Consider the following 12,334-nt stretch of genomic DNA (forward strand, 5'->3'; position numbering starts at 1 on the left):
TTCCTCATTCACTCCAGTGGAGGATCAGCTTCATGCATAAAAAGATATAAAACAGAATTTCTTAAGGGAAGGAAACAGAGTGAGATAATGCATAGTGAAGACAATAACTATGTAAGTTTGTACACATCAGATTTCTAATAAGACATTCCATAGGTGTAACCTACATAAGATCAAAATATACGATCATTGTGATGTGTTTACTTGTGGATTTTTCATACTTCAAGGTGTAGAAACAGTAAAATGGACAGACACTGATTAATATGAATTTATAGTGAAGTTCCATTTTAAAGGGTCATTTCTAAGAGGTCACAAGAGCAACATTGTTTGAATCGCTATGAGCTCTAAAAATGTTTCCTGAATTGAGAGTCCCATAGGAAAAGGTCTATAGAAATGGGAGTGTTAAATACATACTTAAAATATCTCTTACTGGAAGAAACATGCCTTAAAGTGCTTCACTGGACCATGCCCATAACATTTTGAAATAAATAACTCCGATGATAGCCCCTTAGAACACACTATCATATTTTAGCCACATACTCTGTACAAAGGCAGTTAAGGCAACATTCAACAAAGCCCAGTACACCTTATAATAACTTCTGTTTCACATAAAACCGCTCTCCTAAATAACCACTGACATTCAAAATACACTGGTACTAGATTGTAATTGCAACTTTAAACATTCCATGTTTTCATTAATCAGCAAAAGATTTCAGAACTCCTGCTTGAAAGTTTGGCAAAGAATTTAGCATTTCTCTCTCATGCTACTAGAAGCTGGCCAACGAAGGCAGGATTTCTGTCTCTAATCAATGCCATGATAAGTGCAGAAGCAGAATCAGTGATCTCTTCAAGTTTCATGTTGTCCTGAGGGGAAAAAGAATACCTAAATCAGATCCTTTTATTTCTAAAACAGTAAATTCAAAACATTCGGTATTTACAACTTTTCTGGGGAAAAGAAATCACAAGTAATAAGGTGGGCCCATAGCTTTGAGATAAAGCACAAATCAAACCCTGGTGGAATGCAAATGAATAAAAGAACTGAATGGAGGGAGAGAATTGTGTACCAAAAACAAATGGGAATGGGACATATTGCTGCCACATCTCTCCTTATATATAAAGCCGTAGTCCAACATTCCAAAATGCACTCCTTTAGTGTTTGGCCGGAAGAACTGCCACTCAGAAGACGCTGGCTGGGTTGACTGGCTGCTTTGTGCAGTCCCGCCCAGCGTTTTAAGGTCTTTTGCATATGGAAGCTGATTGGACCTCACTCCATTCCACACCTCAAACTCCCCCCCCCCATAGGGTTGCCAACTCCAGGTTGGAAACTTCCAGGATATTTTAGGGATGAAGCCTGCTGAGGGTGGGGTCTGAGGAGGAGGAGGAAGAGGGGGACCTCAGACAGATACAATGCCATACTGCCCACACTCCAGACAAGCTGTTGCCAGTCTCCAGGTGACAGCTGGAGAGCTCTTAAAGCTTTGGTGCTAATTCAAAGTGTTGCAATTTATTGACAGAGTAGTGTTTTGGAAAATCTTTAGGAATTGTTTGGTGCATTTACGATGGGGCTCCTGGGGAACTATTGTTGCCAATCTTGGCCCAGCAGCCATCAAACCATTCTCTTCAACCCCCTGCTGTGCAGCTGACTTTCCCCTAGGGTTGCCAATCTCCAGGTGGGACCTGGAGATCTCCCACTGTTACAATTGATCTCCAGATGACAGAGATCAGTTCCCCTGGAGAAAATGGATGCTTTGGAGGGTAGACCCTATGACATTATACCTGCTGAGTCCTTCTGCCCCCCTGCCCAATGCTGCCCTCTACAGAATCCACCCCCAAAATCTCCAGGTATTTCCCTCCTTAGAGCTGGCAACCCTACATTCCCCTCAGTGCCTGTTGGTAGGCAACTAAGCTTGGTCCTGTCACCTACTTTGGCCTTTGGGAGAAAACACATTGGGGCCAGTCCTGATAGGGTTGCCAACTCCAGATGGGAAATTCCTGGAGATTTGAGGGATGGAGCCTGAAGAGGGTGAGGTTTGAGGAGGGGTGGGACCTCAGACAGGTACACTGCCATAGACTCCACCCACCAAACCAATCAGTCCCACATAGGGAACCATTGTTGCCAATCTCCAGGTGAGGGCTGGAGAGCACTCAGAATTACAACTGCTCTGCAGAAGGGAGGGCAGACGTCAGCTGAAGTCAAAGGGGCAGATAATGGTAGGTTGATGGTTAGCTGGGAAGGAGATGGGGTTGCCAACTCCACCCTCCAAACCAGCCATTTTGTCCTGGGTAACAATTGCTGCCAATCTCCAGGTGAGGGCTACAGATCACTCACAATTACAACTGCTCTTCAGGTAGCAGAGATCAGTTCCTCTGGAGAAAACAGTGGACTCTGTCATTATACCCTGCTGAGGTCACCACAGCAAATTGACACTGTTTGCCCAAAGCAAAAGCACTCCCCCAGAGCCTCTTTCTAGATCCCGTTGTATTGCTTTCACAACGGGCTTTATTGCTAGTATTTCATATTCCATTTGCGCCCACTTCATAAGAACATAAGAGAACATAAGAGAAGCCATGTTGGATCAGGCCAACGGCCCATCAAGTCCAACACTCTGTCACACAGTGGCCAAAACCCAGGTGCCATTACGAGGTCCCTTGAAGTCTGGCAGTTTACATAAGGATATGAAAGTCACAGAATCAGGTAAGATTAAACAAACATGCAATCATCAATTATCGGGGGGGGGAATCTTGCAACAGAAAAGAATTGTGATGATGGCTTTGTACAGAGTGGTTCCCACCAATAACACTGAAGGTTCCATAGCTTAAAGAAGCTGAAATGGTGCCTATTTACCTGAGCTATTCTATTCTTTGATATTTTCTTCCATTTCCTTTCCTTTAGTAGTTATTACAAGATTAAACTACCAAGAGGCAAGCAAGGAGAGGACAAAGAGAGACACCCCAACCAGATGGCAGGCAGAAACACAGGAGGGGGGCAATACATAAGAATATAACGTAAGAGAAGCCAATGTTGGATCAGGCCAATGACCCATCCAGTCTAACACTTTGTCACACATTGGCCAAAAATACCAGGTGCCATCAGGAGGTCCAGCAGTGGGGCCAGGACACTAGAAGCCCTCCCACTGTTGCCCCCCCCAAGCACCAAGAATTATACAGAGCATCACTTGCCCCAGACTGAGAGTTCCTATCTATACCTTGTGTCTAATAGCCACTGATGGACCTCTGCTCTAACGACTAAAAGAAAATACGTACACTAATGACTAAAGGAAAAGGAATGGAAAACGAACTCCCACACCAATGTCACAGAACGGGCAGATGGATTGGGTGGTGGCTCTCCCTCTCCTCCCTCTGATCAAGTCACCCATGGAAGCCAACACATACACTCTGTCACCGTGCTATTTACTCCTTCGCCCTCTGCACCAGGCCCAATATCTCTAGATCAAAGTTGGGCTCCTTTGGCCCTGACCCATGCCTAGTAAGGAATCCTGCCAACTTTTGTCCTACACCTTTAGACAGAGATGATGTGGCTCGTGGAGGCAGTGGCAGCACTTGCTTTAGGGTTTGCATTGCCACCGTGTCCCACTGGTTATGGTCAAGCAGTACCACTGCACGCACAAATTTCTTATCCCCCAGTGTCTAAAGACATTTTGCTGCCACAGTCTGTCACCAGGTAGCCCCATCAACAGCTGCTTCCATGAATTGCAGCCCCTCCACCATGAGGTTCATGGTCTGGAGGTTTTTGGTAATCACATGGTTCTGTGAAGACCCAGAGTCTCAGCTGGGCCTACTAACGGCTCCCTCAGTATAGTGAGGGACAGTACATACGCTATGCAGTGCATGCTGACTGCTCCAAATCTCACTAGTGACGGACACAGTAGGACCCACTGTCCACCCAGCTGTACCTTCACCTGATCCCTAGAGAGATGGTACCATGATTCTTTTAAACATAGTAAGAACATAAGAAGAGCCACGCTGGATCAGACCTATCAACTTCCTTTCCTCAAACCAAACAACCAATCTGAAAGCAAAGGTTTCTCCTTCAAACAAAAGTGGTTCCTATAGCAGATGTGGCATTCCCTACCCCTGGACCCCCCCTACTGACTTCGACTCTGAGCAGCCTGCAAAAATAGTTGATGTCTTATGGAGCAACAACCTGGGGAAGGGCATTCCATTTGAAAATTAGGACTCTAAAATCAAACCCAGATCTAAACCTCCTCGGACACTATGACAGCACATGGATTAGAGCCCACAGAGGACCCTTAATCCTCCTTGACTGACCATTCTGGCTTAGTATATGCCAGTTTTTGAGATTGGGTCCCATTACAGCCATGCTTGAATAAGAATTATTCGAAACGCGGCATCAGGCATCCGGATTACACGTCGGCTTTTTATGGCTCAGAACATTTGATGACTTACACCTCAATTTGGACTCTGATATTTGCTTCTATTTTGGAGTAGACGCATGGAAAGACTGTAGACTGTGCTTCTATTATGCTTTATTATTGCACCTTGGCCAATTGATTCATATTATACTTGCTGTTATGCTTATATGATTATTATATACTTGCTATTTTGCTTGTGCATTTATTTTCAACCTTTTCAGTAGGCATTCAGCCTCCAACAAAAATGCCAAACTACCTGAGATCATTCTTCCAAAGTACAGAAGGGCATTCATGCTAGTGCGCCTGAATGCCCTACCTTCAGCTGTGGTGTCAGGAAAATTTCATACTCAGATCGACTCTGTAATTGTGGCAGCAGTAAAATTGACTCTGTGGATCATAATCTGCTTGATTGTCCCAAATTTTCACCTCTAAGAGATGAACTGATCTCCCCTTTATTTAATCAGGACCTCCTCTATCCAGAAGCAAAATCATCCTGGTTACTTAGAGACAAAGAAAAATAAACTACCCTGTGTGTGGCAAAATTTCTAGCAGCTATTGTCAAATCATATGACAAGTTTTGCAGTAGCAGCCTTTAAATTTTTCCATGTTCTCCTGTGGAATGAGGTTTATTGTGGGACGAGGGTTTGCTGTTTATGACTCCGAATGCAAAAACAGCAAAAACAATAAATAGTTGATTGAAGAAACTGAGAGGGCTCCTCAAGGCCAAGGATCCCCTCACATCTGATGATGTACTTAATAAAAGAGATGTTCCCCACAAACCTCTCCTTATCGTGCCCAGAGTCCTCCTAGTGAAGTCTTCTTGACCTAGTCCTCCTATGTGCTACTCTCGCAGTCATGTTTGCTAGGGGCTGGGGAAGCCTGGCCAATGCCTTTGGCAGTAGGTACACTTCTGCTCCTAAGGCTGCCCGCACTGAGCCTCCCCATTCCTGCAACTTCTGGCACTGCACCTGAATGCTCTTGCCTGCTGCTGCAAAGTTCTCACTGTCTTCTTCCCTCAAAACGATGCACTTAATCTTGGGGGGGAAAGTGTTACCAAGGGTGCCAGAAAGCCTAGCTTCACAGCCAACAAACATCTTCCTTTCCCCATGGTGCAACTCTGCCAAGCATTTTTTCTGCACTCTGCTGGTGGTCAAAAGGCAATCCTCTGCGGCCTGTTCTGTCATGGAACCTGCCTTCCTTGGCATGCTAAATGCAAGACTTTGAGCCCACTATATTATGCTATCTCCCTTCTTTGGAGTGTTGGAAGTAAATCACCCTCTACCACGCAACACTGCCAGCACTCTTAGCATATGTTGGAAAAGGCAATGTCTTGTTTACAAAGAAGACCCTGCAGGGGGCAGCAAAGAGACAATTAGATAGGATAGTGAGGTCAGCACTATCTCTCCTGTTAAAGTGTCAGTTTGTCTCCAGATTGCTACTCTTAGGTCAGTTTCCCCCTTCTTCTCAGAAGTGCCACACTCAATCTTACCCTCTCTCTCAGCTAGAGATGTAGTTAGGATCCTATCTCTGCCTCTTCTCCTTCCTATCAAGTACATTAATTCCTAAATAAACCTTTAATCAGGTTGTGCACCATTGCTGTGTTAATTACTCTGCCAATACTATACAACTCTGTGTTAAGGTTGCCAGCCCTCAAGTCTGGGCACGGGTTCACCCACTTTTGGGGTATCCAATCTGCCCCCAGCCAGCTGGCCGGCAGGGGAAGCCCCGCCCCCAAGAATGATCCCCCTGCCACCCCTTTCCCTCCCCTCCTGCCCGATTTAAAGGACTTCAGCTGATCGGCAGGGACCATGTGGCACGCGCCAATCAGCTGAAGCCCTTTAAATTGTGCAGGAGGGGAGGAAGAGAGGTGGCCGGGCGGGTGGTTGCTCTTGCAAGCAGGGCTTGGGGGTGGGGCTTGGGGCATTCCCACTCACCCCCAGAACGCCCCCCAAGTCCCCCCGCTGGAGTGATGAGGGGACCTGGCAACCCTAATCTGTGCCAACTCTGCCATACAGAAATGTAAATGGCTTACAATACCAGGGATGATTCTCCCTCATCTGTCTAAACTTTGGCCAGGATGATACATTGGGTGAAGTTTTAATCCCAAAGACCGTCATGCAGATTGAATGGAAAATGTTACAGCTGGCAGTGTGTTTTCCGTTAAAATGAATGGAAAACAAAAATGAAAAAACACACACTAAAAAAATTGTGCACCCCGAATCCTTGGCATCTGCAGTTGAACTATCTCTGTTAGCAGACTGGGAAAAACTTGGTGGGAGTCCACAGACAGCTGCTGTCGGTCACAGTAGACAATGCTGGGCTATGTAGACCAGTGGTCTCTCTCCTTGTACAAATTTGTACATGCCAGGTTCCTTTCCCTCCTTCTTGGTTTCTTGCCCCATCACAGCATTGCAAGCAGATGGAGCAAGAAATATATTTTATAAAACAAGAGCTAGTTTCACAATTTATACCACAAAACTACCAGTGAAATTAATTCCAACTAAATAAACACAATACAAAGAGATACAGACCAGATTGTTAGGGACTTAACTAAGGACAAATGACTATAATGCAAGACAATGGAGAACCAAGTGATATTGCACTTGACACAAAAAATAAAGCAAATAGAAGAGGAGGAGGAGACTGGATTTATACCCCGCCCTTCACTACCCAAAGGAGTCTCAGAGCGGCTTACAAACTCCTTTCCCTTCCCCTCCCCACAACAGACACCCTGTGAGGTAGGTGGGGCTGAAAGAGCTCTGACAGGAACTGCTCTTTTTCAAGGACAGCTCTTATCAGAACTATGGCTTGCCCAGGTCATCCAGCAGGTGCAAGTGGAGGAGTGGGGAATCAAACCCGGTTCTCCCAGATTAGAATCCGCACACTTAACCACTACACCAAACTGGCTACACCAAATAATTATGGAGATATTTATATTTATCTTGTTGGAAGTCAACAATGGAAGCATCCCATATTAAGTGGTTTGAAATATTGTTAGGCAGACCTTGGTAGCCCTTGTAAGGGCAGAAAGGCAGGATACACATTTTTGTAAATAAATAAATAAAAGCTTCACAAGCCTTATGTAGATGACCTGTTTGCATGTTCACTCACTGGGCGGGGAGGTAAGCATGCTGGCCTCAACCCCCCCCCCCCCAACACACATGATTGCTGAATGGTCTGCGTGGGGCAAATGCCCAGAATGAGGTGGGAGCAGGGACAGCACACTAATGCATACTCTACCAGCCAGCATGATGAGTGAACACACACATGGGCCATCTACATAGAGCTACAGTCACAGGCCTTATTCCTGGTTACCCAAATAAGGCTTATAGACACAATATGTTTTAGTATAGTACTCCAAAAACTGAACTACATTGACCTAACACACACAAGAAAGAGAACAATTTTTTATTGTATTTAAAATTATTTTATTGTTTTAGTATTTGTATGTTGTTAGCCGCCCTGAGCTACTGGGTAGGGCGGGATAGAAATCCCATAATAAATAAATAAATAAAACAAATTTGTTGGGTCTCCTTGTCCTCTGAGTATGTTTTAAAATATGCATCTGAATTAATGAGGATGCAGGAAGCCACACTAAACCAAAGCAAAATCCCAAAACAAAAGCCACGTAATACCTTTTATATTAGGAGGACCAACCAAAATGTGTTTCAAATTGCACCCTTTTCAAAATCACAGCTGAGCCTTGAAAACAATTATTCTTGAATTATTCTCCTTTGGCTAAAATCCTCCTGCTTCTCTTTGCGGAAAAATAAAAGTGAGAGATACATGTTGGCAGGGCTCTAGTCGGGGGGGAGCTCTCAGGTACGGAGCTCCGGAAGAGAACCTCTAGGGGGCGGGGCGGTCACGTGGTGAAGCCCCGCCCCCTTCTTTACCCCGCCCTCTGCTTCGATCCTCATTCCGTTTGGGAATGAGGATGAAGCAGGAGGGTAAGTAGCCGGGCCTTCTGACACACTTCCGGTGATGTCAGGGGGTGTGGCCTTCTGTCACTTCCGGTGATGTCAGGGGGCGTGGCATATGCAAATAAGTTATGCTAATGAGTTATGCTAATGAGCTCCGGCAGCTCTTTTTCTACAACAAGACCCCTGCATGTTGGAGTCAAAGCAACGCTGGGACATTCTGTTTGAAGTTGGTGCTCTCTTTCTAACTGAATTGACAACATTGTCAACATTAAGTTGATATGTTCAAGTTCTAGGAGGTCTCATAACGCGAAGGAGACAGATGAAAAAGTGGAGGGCAGCAGGGGAGGGGTGCTGCCTTCTCTCACTGCTTCTGGGCTTATCAGGATCACCTTCTTCCTCAACCTTCCCCCAAGGAATGCAGGCAGAATGGGGGGGGGGGGTGGAGATACCAACTATGTGACTTGTGCTCCTTCAAGGAAGGTTGAAATTGAAAATAATGTTTCTGGGAAGCCCTCTGGAAAACTGTATGTTAGACTAGATCAACCTTTGGTCTGATCCTAGATTGCTGTTAATTCCATATGATTCTTATATATCATCCTCAATTTCTATCATTTATCTTACAAGATAATTTATGACACAAAAGTGTCTGAGCATCAGTGTTACCAACATGACCAAAAAAATCACACCATCCTCAATCATTTTCTCTGTATTCTACAGCTGTTTGGAAATTAGTGGTTCTTCTTTTGGTACAAATGTCTTAACAGTGCAAACATTTTCCTGGGGATAAGCCCATTGAATAGACCTAATTAGGAGACTGAGAAGACTTGTTTAGGATGGCACCGTAAAGGCTGCAATCCTATGCCATGCTTACATGACAGTAAGCAGCACTGAACCTAGTGAGACATGTCCAAATTAGGTCATATGTTTGACACAAGTTGGGTCAGGGTTCCCCCTACTCAACTTGTGATCAGATGTGCAGATGGAGAACTAATGTTCCCAAGTGTGCTGAGGCCCAATTGGAAGCACAGCATGGGGAGGAAGGGCTTTAGCCTTCCCTCCTATGCTGCTTTTCCAAGCCAGTGTATGTGTGTGTGTTGTGGCTTGCCCCATTGTAGAGCTGTATGAGGGCAAACAACCTCCCCCAGCCGAGCGCTCTTTCTGAATTGATCCCGTGTCCTTGGGAATATCCCCCATTGGCATGTATAACCTGATGGCACATGTGACCCAACCTGACTTAATCCCAAGGTCTAATGTACCATGACATGTGATGCTTATGGATCCTGCACTGAGCAGGGGATTGGACTGGATGGCCTGTATGGACCCTTCCAACTCTGTGACTCCATGATCTTCTATACACTAGTTTGGCTCTTAGTTCTGAGTAGATATGAATAGGATTGTGCAGTAAAGTAGTATTCATTTTGAAAGTCGTGTTTTAATATGGTGGCTGACTACTTGCTGCACTGAGCTCCAGTCTTCAATTGCTTAAGTTTAAACCAAAAACCATCATCAGAGGATTTGGAATACATGCAACAAAATAGCCATGATACTTTCTCTGCTACAGTTGCACTTGGCAGGGATTTAGAATCTAGCTCTATTCCCTCTGCTATTTTATTCACAGCATGCTGGTACATTCATGGTAAATGATAGTCAGTGCAAGAGAACACCCTCAGGGTGCTGACAGATCAATGAAACTCTAACCTGCACTTTCTCTGCAGGGTTAAAAGCAATTATGCAAAACATTTTTCATTGTGTCCTCATAATTATATATTCAGCTCTTTTTTGTAAGAGGCTTGTAAAGAATTCTGGACCCTTAAATGTGTGTGTGCGCATATCAAGAAACGTTTAAACTGGTTTTCTTGTTTACAGATGAACCTGTAGGTGAATACTCAGTCCCAATGGAATTTTGATAGAGAAACCACAATTCCTAGAACTTCTGTTGAATGAAGCTCGCTGTCCAACCTGACTTAATAAAGATCATGCAGGCAATTATGTCTACTGCAACTTTTTCCCATGCCCACAAAAGCACTTTTTGTTCAACATGTTAGAAATTCTCATGGTGATGTTTAGGGAGTTGCATATTCAAACACAGGGAACTTCACAGGCTTCCCTATTTGAAAGGTTTACTGTAAGCCACAGTGCACAGAAGGACAAGCAAGCAAAGTAAGCAGCAGAGATCTTGTTTTCATCCTACACCAATTATCTCACATTATTGACCACCCACTGCCACTTCTGCAGTTCTGGCATTCTAGTGTGTGATGCTTATGGATAATGTAAAGCAAATTGTTTCACTCATCAGAAAAACCTGTAACCAAAAAGGCAATGATCCTGACAATTATTCTTTCCTATGTATTGCTGAATTCTGTGGTTATCGCCCCCACATACCCCTCAAAAAACCATCATTTTTAAAAAACCGCTAGTTCATCTAACCCAGTTTAGGAAAGATCCTGTTGTAAAATCTATCTTCATGGGTAGGGATAATTTGCACTGTTATTTACGTGGGTGGTTTACTATACATATGTATACCAAAGTACAAAACTTTTACCACATCATCTGGATGTAATTTTCAAGAGAAAGCAGTCTGAGAACTTGTCAGTCATACAAGTAGATTCCCAAAGTCTACTTTTCTTTAAAGTAAGGCAAATCTTATAATTCAAAGTGGACTCAACAGTACAGTTACTGCATCTGATTTTAATGTTGTGTCACTGTCATTAAAAAAATTATTGCTTTACGATCTAAAACAAACATAGTAAGTACACGTTCAAATCCATTCTCAGTGGAGAAGAAATGTAACAACATTTTAAATATTTGTGTGGAAAAGCTGAAAAGGAGGAGGTGTCAGGCAAAATACAGAGAATAGGCACCACCAGAAGGTTAAACCAGAATGGACATCGAACTCTGAAATGCAGGGGTGGTCAAGCAGAGTAGGATAATTCAAGTCAGGACAGATATGCCAGTGTGTCAGGTTGCCTGCACAAATATAATTACTCCTACTTCGGAAAAGGTAGCCTTTAATTTTTTCCATCACCACTAATTATTTTTCCAGTCAACTCCCAATAAATCCTACATGGAATTTGGCCATCAGAAGACACCAACATGAGTTCTGACTGCATGCTGACCTAGGTTGAGCTAGTTTCAAAAATTATACTTCTCTGGGGTCAAGCCATAATGGCTGGGAGGCAAAAAAAAAGGTTTAGCTTTCTTGCTAAATAAAATTATAAGCATTTTTCACCTATAAAACTCTCTTATACTATTATATTTAGATTGGCAGCTATTTTGGCAGACTACAGCTAAATCAAAGGTTCTGCAAATGTTACTTGCTTCAAAGAGGTAGTCTGCTAATAAGGAGATAGTATTCTGTACAATGCATTTGGTAATGCATTGTGTAGTCTTAGTTGTAAAGACATGTAGCTGTACTATTCCAACATAATACTTATTTATTCTTAGGGGATTATATATAAGGTTTTTCCTTTTCTTCCCCCTCTGTAATGATGGATTATTTTATTTTAATTTACTGCTGCCTTAGTTTTTAATTTGGATAATTACTTTTAAAATTGTGCATAATGAATATTTCAGATTTTTCTATATCCCCAAAGATTTTACTTTTCTGCTCTCTCATGCTTTGTAAAATGAATTATTATCTTTGCTTTCAAATGTGACTATTATATTTTTTAAAATATTCTGAAACCCACATCACAAAGCAGATTTTTGCAGAGGGAGCACAACATAAATGTTTTAATGAATAAAAGGACAATGACCTGTAAATTATTTGGATGACTGGGCCAAGTTATAGCTTAGAAGACCCACCAGATTTCTTTAATGAAGAAAACCAGCATCACTGAAAACACACAGAAACATTTAATTAATTAATTAATTAATTAATGTACTTTGTAGATAAAGATACATCCAGGGGTCATTTCGTAGAAAAAGAGCTGCAGGAGCTCATTAGCATAACTTATTAGCATATGCCACACACCCTGACATCACCGGAAGTGTGCACCAGCCCCTCTGACAGGCAGAAGCACC

At 43.3% G+C, this 12,334-nt stretch overlaps 1 protein-coding gene across 1 annotated transcript in view; it reads right to left on the reverse strand.

Annotated features, from left to right (window-relative positions):
• Nucleotides 1-209: 209 nt before the first annotated feature.
• Nucleotides 210-12,334, reverse strand: part of ISPD (isoprenoid synthase domain containing) — a 103,084-nt gene continuing 90,959 nt past the window's right edge. Inside the window, exon 10 of the mRNA XM_015421586.1 lies at nucleotides 210-861. Within this exon, the coding sequence (XP_015277072.1) occupies nucleotides 757-861 (105 nt within the window). The 3' untranslated portion in view covers nucleotides 210-756. The remainder of the gene's footprint in view (nucleotides 862-12,334) is intronic.

The sequence above is a fragment of the Gekko japonicus genome, unplaced genomic scaffold, assembly GCF_001447785.1.
Source record: "Gekko japonicus isolate JY-2015 unplaced genomic scaffold, Gekko_japonicus_V1.1 scaffold1585, whole genome shotgun sequence".
NCBI classification, from domain to species: Eukaryota; Metazoa; Chordata; class Lepidosauria; order Squamata; family Gekkonidae; genus Gekko; species Gekko japonicus.